The following is a 15,906-nucleotide window of genomic DNA, read 5'->3' on the forward strand; positions in this document are numbered from 1 at the left end:
CTGCAGTAGAAAAGCTGAAATTAGCCACAACAGCTATAAATCTTCTGATTCCCTGTTGACACAGGGAGAGTACTTTTGACTTAAGCAATTTCTAAATAGTTTGCCTTTAGTTCACCATGAAAACCACTGCCATCTTCAAAATTCAACAGCCACACATTGGAAGTAGCCACCAAGCTGAAACCTTTATCCTGCCTTGGCTCTCTACAGCCCTACCAAAAGGTCTCAGAACAGCCTTTATCTAATAATTTGTCATGTAGAGGAGATTTACTGTGTGTGAAAGAAAAGGCTCTACTGTCACCACCTGAACCAAGCTGAGAGCAGGGACAGAAAACCACGTGTTTCTTGCACTTCATGGTTTGTCATTCTGCTGAAGTGTGAGCCATCATCAGTCAGATCAGATCAGTCATAATCCCCAGTGAGTGCACTAAAACTCTTGATGACATGCTTGAGACACAGATCAGACATTTTCAAACAGGACTTAATACTTGGTGGCCATTGCAGGCATCTGCAGGCATGGCTCTGCCAGCTTTGCTGCTGGCAGGACTGATAACTTATGCAGCCTGTACTACAGCACTTGATCCAGAAACTGTGCTCAGACTGTGTCTAATGACATTAAATTACATCAGGTGAGCAGGAGACGGCACTTATCTCCTCAACTCTTCTCAGTAACTGTCTGTGCAATTCAATTTAAAGTCTCCTTCTTTCTGAAATGATATAAGAGGGAAAGAAAGAGACACAACACAGAACAATGAGTAATTAGCACTGGAGGCACTTCACTGTAGGCTACAGACTTGAGTTCATGCTCAGGCAGTGAAATGAAGATAGCTGTGGCTACGAAAGAAAGCTAAAGGGAAGGTTTGATGAAGTCTCTTTCACTGGCTTTCACATGGTTTGGTTTGCTCTGTTGGCTCATTCAGGTGTCTCCCTGCTCACCATACTGGAGTCTTCCACCTCCACCCAATACTACTGCCCTTCCAGGGTGAATTAATTATTAAACTTGAACTTCAGTGAGACAAAAAAAATATCAAGACCCCTTGTGAATCTAGTCAGCATGTTTCCAACCCACAAAGAAGCCTGTACATGCATTCTTCACTCTAAATACTCTTGTACATATTCATCACATAAATTTCAAACAGAAAATCATTTCACAAAGTAACACAGACTAAGCACAGTATTTCTTTGTCTATATATAGTACATGTCCAACTCTTGTCACTAATGTAACTGATATGTATATTTAATTATGAACTCTGTGATTACAAAAATTACTGTTTCTTTGCCCTCCAAAGACAATAATTAATATTATATAAGTCACAAAAGAAAATTTTTATTACTGAAATTTGCTTGGAGAACTAAATGGAACTAAAAAGTTGTCCTCATATATCTTGGTTTAATAAATTAATGAAATCTTCATTTTTACTGTGGGATGCTAGGGAGGAAAGACCTAGCCAGAGTTTCATAACATCACTGACTCACAGAAAACTAGTTTTGGTAACAGCAGTAATCTATAATTTTATAACAGAAACTCACCTGGGTAGCAGAGCAATGCAAGTAGTCAGGAGGCAAACTAAGTAAAATACTGGGTCTGTCATGTGCTTTTCCATGATCCAGTAAAAGTCTGATTGTGGGTTGTGGGTTTTGTAGGTTGCTCCAACAGCCAGAGTGAACACAAAGTAAAATAGGATGCTGCCAACGATAACTACTGCATGTATCCATGTCTGCAATTCCAGCAAGGAAAGAAATAAGATTTAAGCTGTAAAATAGAAAGACTGTTATGTCTGTATTTACATGAACATACACACTTTTCCTCCAAGGGCAGCTGTTGAATGTAACAGAGGATACATCTGTTCAGATAATATTCCTAATTTCATACAAAACAATCCAGAAAGAATGGAGCCTTCCTTCTACAGTATACAGGTGTTCCAGACATTTAATTTCTTAAAATTCTCATAAATTCATAGCTTTTCATTCTTTTGTGAAAGACATTTGCCTCAGATTACTACCTCATTCACTGGTAGCACAGAAAGCTTTCTCAAGCAAATGGAGGTGAGATCTTCACATGACACCACCTTTATATATCTTGCTTGAGACGTTGGTTACCTTTCTACACTGGAGTTTTTCTGTAATTTTACACCTAAATGGCCATAGCAGCTACTAAGAAAACAACATTGTCACTGTTCTTACAGCCTGTCAACATTAAAAAATGCCAAACAAAACACATTTAAGTTCTCTAATCAGAGTGTGAATACACCCATGCTATATATATATTCTCAATAAAGACATTTTAATTATGGCTGTCATACTCTCAAAAGAACAGTGAAAAGACAATCACAACTTGACATTTCATCCACTACAAAACAATCCTAAAAATACTTCTAAAAAGTCAAAGAAAACCCAAAATTCATTAATAAGTGTTCTTCTACCGTACCCATTATTGTATTTTCTTTAAAATTAAGCCAAACCCCCAAGTATTACCCTTGTAAGTACTCTAGATTTATCCAAGCTAAGGCAGATGCTTTAGCTTGTGCAGACTTGAAAACTGAAATAATGTTTCTTAGCATATTGGTTTTCCAGTTCTGGTATCAAAATACACCTCTGAGCTGTTTATCCTGGCCACAGAGAAAATCAATTCCAAGCATTCAAATTCAGCAATTTACACTGTTGTCTTTGAGATGCAAACTTTGCAAACCAAAGAAGTTTCAGCAGATCACTGGTGGATTTTTGACCATTTGCAAAACTGGTAAAAGTAGGGTAGTTTGGGGGATTCAACATCCCTCAAACCACCCTACTTTAAAAGAAAGCAGGATCATTTCACTATTAAAAAATAATTCTGAGGACCAGTTTTGTTAATTTTAGTCATATTTCTATTGGTTCCAATGACAGATGCGTTAGGAGAGCTCACAGGACCACATAAATACAATATTTAGGGTTTGACCCTTTCATACTTATTCTGTTTTGTATTTGAAGACCTCTCTTCCCTTTAATTTTACTGAAAGCTGTATGCACATACTCTGTAAGGAATATACTCTTTGGGAAACAAAGTACTCACCACAGATTTGCACTCAATGAGAAGGTGTAACAGCATAATGAAGAGTGCTGCTGTGTTTATGGGGTTTCCAAAAGAAAAAATGTCTATGTCTGAGCCACAGTAAGTCTGTAAAGGAAGACAGTGGTCAGTGTCAAATATTCTTTATATACAGTCCTAACATGAAGTGGCATGAATAACTTCAATAGCATACATATTTGTACATACACAGTTCAGTTCTGTTCCAATGATGATCTTAGTACACATTCATATACCATGGAATATACTAAGGAAGTAAAAATCAAATACTTAATTCTATTCTCTAATTTGCTTAGGTTTTAAGTAAGTCAAAATGTATAAATATATTCTGTAGCCAGCACTTACAAAGTAAGGCACAAAAAAGCAAACGAGACTTTGGTAAAAAGCATCCAGCAAGGTTATCCAGAAAGCTGAAGGCAAGTAAGCCTGTAAGAGAAAAACATAATGGCATTGTAACAAATTGAACAAATTGCTGCATCCTTAACTAGCATTAATTTGGATCTGGGGAAAGATTATCTACAGAAGTAATTCCAGTTAGTTTCCAAGTAAAAAGGCATCTTTTGTGTTACAGTTATTAGAACAAAGATCTCCCTCCACACTAACATTTAGTATTTCAATCAGCAGCCAGCTCTGGGAACTCTGATCCTGCAGCTGTTCCTATCAGAATGGATGTACCAGAGCCTCAGCTGAGTCCCAGGGAGGGGAGGGGGCTGATGGACAGGGAAGTACCCTGCAGCTTGCCATCACTGAATACCAAGTCCCACCTTCTTCTATCTCCATCTCTTTTTGTTATGTGTGCTGTCTGACTCTTCTGTGTAGATGGGACTCCTCTGTGAGCTAATTTAACTCATCAGATGTGAGAAACCAACTCACTTTTCTGCTGGAATAACACATTGATTTTTTAGTGAGTTAAATCAGCTCCTGGGAGGACCTGATGGGATAACTGGCACTAGGAAAACAGTTTAACTACATGGATGAAGAGGGAACAGGAAGAAAAAAAGGAGAAGGGAATAAGACACTTTCCCTCAGCAGCAGCAGCAGACTGCTATGACAGATCAGCCACCTAGGAAACCATAGCTGCCTGTGCTCAGGCTCAGCTATGTCCCATTCCTTCAGGCACTGAGGTGAGACACAGAGGTGAGAAGCCCAATCATCCAGGATGTCCTCTATGATTACTGGAGAGATGGGTTTTTCCAAAGAGCTTTTCAGCCCTTTTTTAAGAACTGAACCACTGTCTGAAAGTGATGTGGAAAACTTACTGCCTTTCAGGAAAGTACTTTAATCTACTAAAGATGAATCCCATTTACTGTTCCATTATTTTTTATGGTTTATACAAAGCTCTACACTCATGATGTCATGGTGCAATATTGTGATGTTGCATCTTATTCCATCTTTTAAAGCACTTCTCTTTTTTCTATGCTGTATTTAAGTCCAAGCAATTATTTCCATGTGCTTCCATGCACGAAAGGAAATGATAATAACTCCAACCACAGAGCAAGGAATGATGGGATGGACAAAAGACAAAAAAACTAACAGAAGATAAGGGAATAAAAAGGAAAAGAAGAAAATATATTATGCAATGCAGTAATTCTGATTATGTTGCTTCAAAACCTGCATCTCAGCTCAGATCACTGCATTGTACATATCCTGAAGATCAAAACAAATAATGAGGCCTTGCAACATTTACTTAAACAAAATTCTTTGACTGACAAAGCACAGACCTGCTCAAGCCAATCTACACAGGTTTGGATTGGTACCTAAAGAATACTTTGTGTTTCAAAAGTACTGTAAACCAAGAAACATAAAGTATTTAAGTGTATATAAAAAGAAAAGTAGAAGTCTACAAACAAGTAAACAATTTGTCCATTCAGTGTATAACCTTCTTTCCCTTCTAGACCAGACCTAAACTTCTACTAGGTTATAATAAATGAGACAAGGCTAGCACACAATACGTTGTAGCTCTTTTTTTTTAGTAGTATTTGTTAGAATAGAGTAGAATAGAACAAAATAAAATATTTCAGTTGGAAGGGATTATGTGATCCAACTGCCTGACCGCTGCAGGGCTGATCAAAAGTTCAAGCATGTTATTAAAGGCATTGTGGAAATAATGGTAAAGAAATGCCTTCTCATGATATTGTAGGATCTGATCATAAAGAAAATGTTGAGTTTTAGGTGACTCATATAGTCAATGTTTCTTCTTTCTGGACTATTAGTACCTATTTTGTCTCAGGCTCAGTATGTCTCTGCCTTCAATTGTTATAATGAAGATATTATTTTAATTATTAAATATTTAGAAATATAAATTTAAAATTATGCTAGATTTCATGCTAAGCAAAGCAGAAATCAGGAAAAACCTCACTAAGTTATATAATTTTGATTTATAAACTACTGTCCCACTCCCTCTGGTTTTCTGTGCTAAAAGTTTGGACAGAAATTACTGACAGACCAGTATCATGTATAGTGTTTTCACATGGGAAGGCAAATTTCAGAACATACCTGTAGGGTGAAAAGTACCCTGACTGACAGAAGTTCTTTGAGGATTATTTGAAATTAATCTGCTATGGTTCTTTGTCAGTTGAGACCTTTACATGACAAAGAAAAAAAATAGAGTATACAGAGTGCCCTTATCTTGTTCAAACAACTCCCAGTTTGAGGAAGAATGTGGACAGCTGACACAATGAATGAAATAAACATGCTGGTAACAATGTTTGTCTAGTACATCCCTTTACCCAAAGTCTTGAATTTCTTTTATCATCCAAATGTCTGATAAGATTGGGTCTATTACTGAAAAGACCCTAAAAAATCTTTTGAAAACCAGGTTTTTATTTGTGCACATATTGCACAGGCCTTGACATTTCCTAACAGAGAATTTAAAACAATGTTTATCTGAGATGAAACATAAAAGAAAGGCAGAAATGGCTCAAATGCTGACCATTTCATTTTGCTTCAGGCCAAGCACTCTGTAACCTACCACAGATTTCTGGCTCATTGTGTAAAGCTGTGGGAGTTCCATGAGTATCTCTGCAGATACATCTTTGTCCAAGACACCGTAAATGATGGGTGGCACCGATGTAAAAAGGAGATTGAAAAGAATCAAGATCCAGTAGTCAGTCATTGAAGTGCCTGAAAACCCGCAGAAAAACTGGTACCAAAACAGGAGATTCACATAGGTCTGAAAAGCCAAAGATGACATGATGAAATTTTAGCCATTGACAAATGCTTTAAAAACAAGAGAAAAACTAGTAGGTCTTAGGTCTGGTTATAGCAATCTGTGGAAACATTTAAAAATCACACATGACTTGCTGAAACAGTTGTGCTGCCACCATATTAGTAGTGCCCCTCACCCACTGTTTCATGAAATCAAACAATGGCTTTGACTGGGAAATTTAGTCCAAGAAATAAGAGCCTCTGGCCTCTGCAGACAAATGAGAAACTGAATTGTTTGACACATGCTTTTTGAAACCATTCACAATAGGAAGAGAAAAAAGAAAATAAAGTCTCACTAAACCTAACAGTGGTCAAAAATACGCAAAATTCTCCTAGAATGGGACAGCTACATACCACATTCTTGTAGAAGAAGTAAAGCACCATGTTGGTAAGTCTCCTATAACACCAGTGACCATGGACAAGCAGCAGCTTCCTGAGGTGTCTAAACTGAGAGATTGCAAAGTCACTTGCCATCACAGCCTGTGACACACAAGAAGAAAAGGATATGCTATAACAAAACTGTTAAAAACAAGCTTCAGATACCAACAACCAAGCAACTTACCAACTGCTGGAAATTTTTATTTTACAATTTTTTATACATAGTGCTTGCCAGGTTATCCTCCCTCAGATATCCCCTTCCATACAAGACTTTACAACTAACACACAGAGCTCAGTCCAACAGAGCAGGCAGGAATATGGCTGTCATCATTCTTACCACACAATAAATCACTGCATAGAAATCACTGACACTGACACTTAGGCTGCTCATTTCCCTGCAGGACATGAGGAATATGGAGCTCGCTGACAGGCAGCAAACTATTGTTTGAAGCTTGACCTGTGGCATTCAGCTTCTGATTGCTCCTGGTGGAATGCTGAGGACGGGGTGTGAGGCTCAGGCTGCAAAGTTTTGCCCATGTAAGGGAACAGACTGTGGAGCTATTGGGTCTCCAGAGTACATTCTGAACTGATTTAAAATGGAACCTGACATCATTTGCAGCTGTCTTTGGATACACTACCTGCATGCCTTCCTGGCCAGATATTCCCACACCAGTGTCAGCCACCTGGATCATACTGACATCATTGGCACCATCACCTACAGAGAAAAGAGGAAAAATCAAAACTAGCTTTGCTGGCTATCACATTGCTATGGAGGTGGCATGAAAAGACAAATACAAACACCAGAGAGTTCAGAGAAATACCTTTTTATGGCCAACACTGAAAAACACTAAGGAAAACAGGATTAGTAAGTGGAACACACAACTGAACTGAGCTATGTTCTCCAAATAGATCATAGATGTTCCTTCTGTCAGAATTTAGCTGGCATGATGCACCACAAAATATGAGTGCTTTAAATCACAGCCAGTCATCTCCCCTCTGCCTCCTAATTTTGCGTGGTTATGATGGAAAAAAAATTGCTATCACTTGCTGCTTTGCATGGTTCATAACAATGACTCATGCTGTTCTTACTGCTTTATACTGACCTAAGTTTATAGACTGAATTTGCTACTTCAGAAGACAGGCATCATCTCACGTCAGAGACAACTACAATTCAAAGGATTACCTTGCTCATAAAATAAATTTTGTGACAGACATTAACAAAATATACAAGAGAAGAAACTGGCTTCTACTTCTTTTCAGAGAAAGGATGATAACCACAAGACTCACCTACAGCTAACGTCATTGCCTTTAGCTTATTTCGCACCAGTTGAACCAGGACACTCTTCTGCAGTGGTGTGGCTTGGCAACAGACTACAGCCCGACATTTTTCTGTGAGTTCCAAGAAAATATTCTGTAGGCTGTCATGAAGGACATGCTCTAAAGTCCTTCCATCAATAACCAGGCCCGAATTGAACCCTTGAGCTTGGGTGGAGGGACTTGCAGAGACATTTCCAAGTTTCTCACTGTGGTTTTTTTTGACAGAAGCATTCTTCTGGATATCTTCTAAAATTTTGCTCATTACCAAGGCACAGGCATCCTAATAAAAGACAAGAGAAAGGCATCTTATGAAATTCTGTTTGTAGTCTGCCTCCCTTTTTTTAACTCATAAAGTAGATATGGGGAAAATGTCAAATGCTGTCCTTGTATAGTATTTATCTTGAAAGGCTCAGACAAGAGGCTGAATACCCCTTTAAAATCACAAAAGATGTAGACTGCTGTTAATGAAAGTGTGATAAACTTTGCTTGAGCAGGTTTGCTTGGGTATTGCACTAAGAGAAGAGAGAAAAACCTATACAAGCCAGAAAACTTTCACAAATTAGCAGGAAGAGCAACCACAGGATTCTGTAATATAAATACAGCTTTGATAAAACTTTTGCTCTCTGTTTCTTTTGTCTGGCATGCAAAGCCAAAAGTGCTCTTCATATCACCTTACAGGTGAGCTGCCATGAATTACTGTGGAACTGGCCTTGTGGAATGTTTTACCTTATCAGAATCAATATGAGATGCTCAAAAAGTTTGTGGTATCAATATATATAAAGCACATGCAACACAGAAAAAAATACATCTTCTTAAATCTTCTCATCATTTTGCTTTGAAATGCAACAGTATCAAATCCTAGTTTTTATTCCTGAGCCTAGTTAGAGGGAGGAAGAACACTTCTGCAAAAGGGGCTTAGTTCTCATTGTCAAGTAAGACACTAATTTCCCAGCAGAATAAAAGGAAAATGTTGTCACAAATCAAACTCCAAGCTTTCCTCAAACACAACTGGACTAAAAATCCTTTTTTCACTTTATTTTCCCCACAGTTAATTCTTGCCACACTATCTTTTATGGCATATACAAATTGTATGTCATAAGATACATATAAGCAGAGAAAAACAGAAAAATTAAAGAATTAAAGAACAGTCCTCCAAACCTGGGCCATATCAACTCCTTAGCTTACCACTGAGAGAAATCAGGAAGTTTATTCAATTAAAATAATTAATCATAATGTAGGGACTGCATATAAAAAAACAGATCTTCAAACAGACTTTCTACATACATAGAATGGATTTCATATTTTACCCACAAGGAAGAACAATACAGAAAAGCAAATGTTCTTTGATTTCCCAAGCAAACAACATTTGCTTTTCTGTATTGTCCTGTGGACTAGCCCTATTGAATTTTTCAGCAGAGAAGAAAATCTACTTTTCTACTCACCCTAGTCTGTGATATAAGAGTGAAGATTCTGTCCTCTGGTTCCAGCAGTTTACAAGCATAGGCAATGTTGACAGCTGTCTCTCTCTTGTCACCTGTCAACATCCATATTTTTATTCCAGCTTTCCGCAATGCCTGTATTGTGTCTGGAACACCCTCCTGCAGGCGATCTTCAATGCCAGTGGCACCTAAAGTCAGAGAAGCAGAAAGATTAGTGCTGCTGTATTTCCAGAACCAAAATGCTTCAAGAGTGACAGGATGAGCTGGTTTTCTCTTTGCACCCACATCCCAAAACAGACATGCTACCACGATGTGCTTGGAATTTTCTGAAAGCAAGCACCTTGCAGTATAAAGTTGCTTAACCTCCTTATTTTCACTTCCATTTAATGTTAGGGCCAACCCATATTGCTTATTGTCACACCAGAGACACAAGCCTGCAAGACAGCAGGTCTCCAAAGCAGCTTGACTTCTCTCTGTTGGCTTTAGTGGCAAAGGATACCTGTATAGCCTTAAAAAATCATTAGTTTGCAGCACTGCTGTAGCTTCTCTCCAGAAACTGAAGCCAGTGATCCCAGAATTCCTTCAGTATCAAGGTTTATTGCATTTGCACTAAGCAGATATGACACCAACTGAGAGAAGGAGCACACTTTACACAATAGGATCTGTCTCTCTTCAGCTTCTAGCATGAGCTGCCTTTACCACCACAGTCAGATCTTTGCACTTTGTTTTCCCAATGTTATTTGCTGGGCAGTTCTCTAAAATGATTATCCCAGACTGCCTGCAGTTTTTACCTTCCACACACCTACAGCAAACACTTTTGTTTCATTTCTGCACAGCTGAATGACCTTCAGAGGAATGGTTCTGGCAGAAGCATGCCTTACTTCTCTCTATGTTGTTAAAGGAGAACACAGCACAAGCACATCTGCTGTGCCATGAATGCAACACTTATAGGAAATATGCCCAGAAGTGGGGTATCTCTGAGTATTTGCACAGGCAGTCCTATGACTTGTTACTATCATTTCATGTGTTTGTTATAATTACATTTTAAAAATCTAGTGAAAATAGAAAAATACATAATATTAACAATAAAAGAAACAAAAAAAACCCCATAACAGTAGATTTTTACAAAAAACAGGAAAGCACCATCTATTCTCAGTGTGTTTTACAACTAGTACAAACTTACCAGTGAGATTTATGAAAATTCAGGAGTGATGATAAATTCTAAGTCTGTAAAAAGCTATGTGTTACACAGATTGAGATTAACACAGCTCTCTGCAAGTAAATTCCAATTATGAACATCACAGGCATTTTCCTGGGAGTTACAGTATTTTCTACCTACCAAGCAAAGTTAGTTTGGTCTCAAGCCTCATGGCAGACTCAAGCAGCAGGTCCTCCCTATTGTCAATGTTGGTTTCTGCTAAAAAACGATGATTTAACCACTCAGCATATTCTGCATCACTCATCACCTACACAGGGAGGGAAAACATAGGCATGTATCTACACTGGGTTTTGAACAGTGCATCAGAAGTGTTCTTATGGTTCTTCTGCTGTCCCCATCCCAAACCTACAAGTGCAGCCCTTGGCAGCACATTGCTTACATGCTCCAGGATGTCCATAGATTTAGTACAATGTTCAGAGTGTTAGATTACTTTTCCAGGCTACTTACTCATTGGCACCCTGCAGGTTCCTGGGGCTGCCTGACAGATTTCCATTTGGATAGAAGGCAGGCAGGGCAATGGGCACAGTGCAATGACCCCACTGCTGCTCACCTGCAGTGCTGACACTGGCACAGAACCACTGCACAGCTGGGTACATCTCGATGGCTGCACAGCTACACAGCCTGTGCTTTCACTTTGCAAAAAGCTTTATCAAGAGGCTTCTAACCTGTTTCAATCCCTATGGAATTTTACTTCCAAGCAGCTTTGAATTTAAAATGGAATCTCAAAACATCACTTCAGTTGTGCATCCACAGCTTGTAACACTGCAACTGTTTGTGAAACCCAATAAAACAGGTGTGACTTAATCTCTTTTCTGTGTCTGGAATTCCACCTAGGGTAAGATTCACACAATGAGACCTGCTTATGACTCCTGAAGAAAAATCTGGCTATTTGACAATCCCTGTTTTAAAATTAAGACGCTAAATGCTTGGCATCGTGAACTGACAAAAACGGCAATCTAACAGATGTCAGGAATTGATCTGGGTTTTCTTACAAGTTCTTCCTAAATTAACATCAGGATAAACAAAATGTGGCAATAGAAGAATCTGTTTGGAAGACATGATGTTTGCTCCATTGGTGGTACCACTGAGGCTGGTCACAGACTGCAAACATTCTACAAAATATGTATTAAAAGAAATACCTTCTTAGCAATACACAGAGTGCGCAGTCCTCTTCTGGCATAATCATCCAAATGCTGCTGAGTTCTTTCTTTAATCTTCTCTTCAATTTCAGAATTATTACTATGTACTGTCACACAAAAAGAAGAGAAAGCAAATTAAACATGCATGTTTAGGCTCAATTTAGCACAAAATTTTGAAGTCTGAATACATCCCTGAAGTAGCAAAATGTTAAAACTTATCATTAAGGAGTGAATTACAAGTTCTGTAGATACCTTCAGATGCACTTCTCAACAAATCCATCATGACTGAGTCTGCACCTTTTGTGTACACCACCACTTGGTTGGAGACTGGATGCCGAACCACCACTGACATCCTTTTCCGCAGTGAATCAAAAGGCAGGATATGCAAAAGCTGAAACGTTAAAGGCCCCAGACCTGCAAACTCCACAGTTACTTGATCTGGAGTCCTAGACTGTAAAACACATTTATAAGCCTTAGCAGCATGAACCAAGGCAGCTTCATCTGGACTCTCAGCTTCATAACAAAGTTTTGGTGTGGGAGATAATTCAATAGATGACACAGCATGGTTGGGTTCACCACCAGCAGCTACATTCTCTAGATGGATTTCTCCAGGCACTTGAGAATTTTCTGGGCTGTCAATAGCGTGAGGTTCAGAAATCCTTTGAGTATCTCCATCCAAAGTAGGTGAAGCCAGTTTCATTCTAAAAATAGACAGTTTTCTCACAAAAGTATTGAGGCTCTCGGATGATGACTCCTTTACACTTGGAAGTGGAGAAGAACTTAGTCTCCACACTGAAAACCTCTGGAACATTTGCCTGATTTCCTCAAGTGATTTAATAGGCATCCTACTCAGTGAAGAGAGTCTCATCTGGAACAGAATGGTTAGAGAAAATATTTATGTTAAACTTTTCCTTTTTATTATATTAAGGAAGGACACCTTACAAAATATGTATGCTTCATAATGAAAGCAGTATTTTAAAATTTACCATGTGTTTGACTGCTTGTTTTAAAGATGTCCAGCTCAGGTAAACCATTTGAGTACAGTAAGCAGCCTCTAAAAGCTGTAAAAGTACTTCAGGTCTGACAATTGGATGTGTTTCATGCTGAATTCATGACTCCATGCAATACTTCTCTTCAGAATTTCCAGTAATGAACAGAGTAAGTATGACATTGTAACTTTTTGAAGTTGTGGCACACTGAACTAAACACTTTAACCCTTGTGCTGAATTAGCAAAATATTTGTGAAGAATAAACCAACCCCCTCACACTAACTGCTAAACATTCAGTTTATGTTGATCAACAGTTATCTGTTGATAACTTATCAACAGTTTTTAGTGGTTTGAATTAAAAGAAAGTTCCCCTGTGATCAGTGTTATAAAATAATTGGCTTCCTGTTACTCAGAACAGCTAGGGAGCTAACAGCTTACAAAAATAAGGGATAGGGATACAAGGCTGACATTCCTCGCTCACTGCTGGTAAGGACGTAAGAATGAGTTACCAGGAAGCATGTTCTCTTTGCCACTGAAAATCAAAAAGTAGGGACAAACTATGGCTCAGTCCTCCACAGTTCCAGCAAGGTGCAATGTGTCTCCATTCAACATCATGGAAACAGAGACTAGGAATGTCCTTTCATTGCCTCTTCCTATGGCAACACTGAAACTTCCCGTTGGCCTTGAGTTATCTCCTGTCATTCCCTAATCATGAACTCAGAAACCTCCTTCCACATTGCTCCTCCCAATCTACCTATCAGTGACTTGGAGAACTTCTACCCTGCTGGCAAGTTATTCAGATATATTACTCTCAAAAAACCAAGATTCTCACCTGTGAGAGTCTCCATCCCATTTAAGGATTAGGTAACTATTGACTATGAACTCATCCTCCTCACATGGATCTCTAGGCTGCCTACCGGACACTTTCTGGGAATGCTTGGAAGCACAATAAAACATAAAGCTTATTTATAAATAGAAGGTACTTTATACCCCACAGGATATGTTTTGTGAATGTCTCCAGCTATGGCTGTGGGTTTACTACCTAGACGGACATGAAAATCTAGTTCTGCACATGTCACTAATTTTTTTTTCCAAAAACAAAGTCAGCAAATGTAAATTACCAGGTAATGAGGGAAAGAAGTCAAAGCTGAACTTGGGAATTATCCTGCAACACAGTCAAAACTGGCAAAAAATAGAGTTATGAAAATCCCACACTGAAAAAACCCAAAAGTACTATTTTTTAATAAAAGCTAGGTTGTGTGCACTCCTAACTACTAAACCAGGGCAGACTAGAAAATGCACTGTTAATTCATGGTGAAACAACTTTATGCCATTCTGCAAAGCAATTTTTCTTCAGACTAATATACATATACAGCTTCATCTTCCATACTTTTGCTGAATATCTATTTGAATAGTCAGGGAATAGTATTCCATGAGGTAAGAGCATTCTTAGTTTCAATATTCTGTGAATCTTCAGTGATTATTCTTATTTTTCAGCCAACAATAATCTACTTGTGAAGGTAACCTGACTGTTAATGTATTATTACAGGAAGTTATACCCATATCTAAAGAAACCCGTAACTAGAATATGGAAAAAATTACAACTGCAATTTAATCTCCAAATTTGTCTTGTAAAAGTTACAAATGGTCACAGAAACAAGAAGATTGAAGCCACTTTATCCGTATTATTTTATTCATTAACTCATTGCACTCCATGGTTTTATAGTAATTACCTTCTTCCTAATAGGACAAAAATGCAGAGGTGAAAACGATAATTTTTTAAATGTCAGTTAATAGTATTTTTATTTTTGTAACTGAACCAAAAGGAGATCAGCTACTTGCAAATATGGTCAAATAACCAAAAGCATGACCTTACCTTCTGACGTGTCTGATTGGGGCCTGAGACTACAACAGTATTACAGATTGCCAGAGCAAGAAAGAAATCAGTGATATACATTGTCTCCAAAGATAACTCGCTGCTAGCTTCTTCTGATTGTTGATAGGAATGAAAAGAAATTTGACTGAACTTCTCCAGCAGTTGTGTGTCTGGTACAACATCTGTTTCCTATTTTGAAATGAACAAAAGTTTCCATCAGGTTATAAACTTAGCCTCTGGAGGTTAAATCAGTTACAGACGATCAAAATGTAGAAGTTCATACAACTTCCCTCCTGTGCTGAGTTGTAATACCAGGAAACAGAGGAACACTGGCATCTTCACTGCCTTGTGCTAGTCCATTGAAAATGGCAAACTTCCTGCCCAAAGACGTAAACACTAAAGGCTTAGTTCATAGCTTTAGACACTTCAACAGAGATTAACAATGATGAATGATATTCAGATACCTTCAGGTACAGAAGCAGAGCTTTCTCCTCACATAACCTCAAATAAGTATTGACCATATTGATATTTCCTATTAAAAACAAAGGAAAATGCTAGAAACCTCTTAAAATAAAAGAACAAACTGTTATTAAGTCAGTAATTTCATTTGAATTGATCATGGATGCAGAGCAGCAAGAGTCAAAGTACAGACCCTCATGAGCCAACATATGTCAACAATGTCAGCTGTAAACAGCATGCAACCAAGCCATCATGACACCCCAAATTTTGGTGGAAGAGAGAAGGGATTTCTTAAATGACAACCAATCTGATCAAATGGGAGTAAAAAGAGATACCTTCATGAGTTAATTCAGAAATTTAGCAATAAACCAAACAGCTTCTACTTACTATGGGACTGCTGAAAGCCATGTGTCCTGAGTTGGGAATATCACCTGCTTCATCTTGCCTTTTGAATGCAGAGTAACTACTAGATAACTGGTTCAAAGACTTTCTCTTCAAAGGTTCACACACAGCTCTGCAGTTGTGCCCCTGACATTTTGATGTAGGGGTTGAAGAGCCACAGTGACAATCAGCTGAATCCTCATCCTCTGAATCAATCTCTTGATAGGATTCCAACCTCTTTGCTAAGGAAAGGGAAACAAAATTACTGTTCCATGAGCAAAAGAAACGTCTCTAAAGTAAGGAATTACTTATATAGTTAAGAATAATCCACCATGTATGAAAAATTAAACCTGTAACAAGCCACCACACTGTCTTCCTGTTTGAGCAGCATTCTACTGGATTGAATCCAGAAGACAGAACAAAAATTATCTGAATTCTAC

General features: G+C 38.2%; 1 protein-coding gene across 1 annotated transcript in view; it reads right to left on the reverse strand.

Moving 5' to 3' along the window:
• Window positions 1-15,906, reverse strand: part of ATP10D (ATPase phospholipid transporting 10D (putative)) — a 39,584-nt gene that overhangs the window by 2,704 nt on the left and 20,974 nt on the right. Inside the window, exons 10-22 of the mRNA XM_058803648.1 lie at window positions 15,473-15,708; window positions 14,627-14,815; window positions 12,014-12,629; window positions 11,762-11,868; window positions 10,743-10,869; window positions 9,407-9,591; window positions 7,935-8,244; window positions 7,286-7,362; window positions 6,624-6,749; window positions 6,034-6,234; window positions 3,408-3,488; window positions 3,048-3,152; window positions 1,529-1,716 (exon numbers count right to left, since the gene is read on the reverse strand). Coding sequence (XP_058659631.1) covers window positions 1,529-1,716; window positions 3,048-3,152; window positions 3,408-3,488; window positions 6,034-6,234; window positions 6,624-6,749; window positions 7,286-7,362; window positions 7,935-8,244; window positions 9,407-9,591; window positions 10,743-10,869; window positions 11,762-11,868; window positions 12,014-12,629; window positions 14,627-14,815; window positions 15,473-15,708 — 2,548 coding nt within the window. The remainder of the gene's footprint in view (window positions 1-1,528; window positions 1,717-3,047; window positions 3,153-3,407; window positions 3,489-6,033; window positions 6,235-6,623; window positions 6,750-7,285; window positions 7,363-7,934; window positions 8,245-9,406; window positions 9,592-10,742; window positions 10,870-11,761; window positions 11,869-12,013; window positions 12,630-14,626; window positions 14,816-15,472; window positions 15,709-15,906) is intronic.

This window comes from Ammospiza caudacuta, chromosome 4 (genome assembly GCF_027887145.1).
Source record: "Ammospiza caudacuta isolate bAmmCau1 chromosome 4, bAmmCau1.pri, whole genome shotgun sequence".
In the NCBI taxonomy this organism is placed as follows: Eukaryota; Metazoa; Chordata; class Aves; order Passeriformes; family Passerellidae; genus Ammospiza; species Ammospiza caudacuta.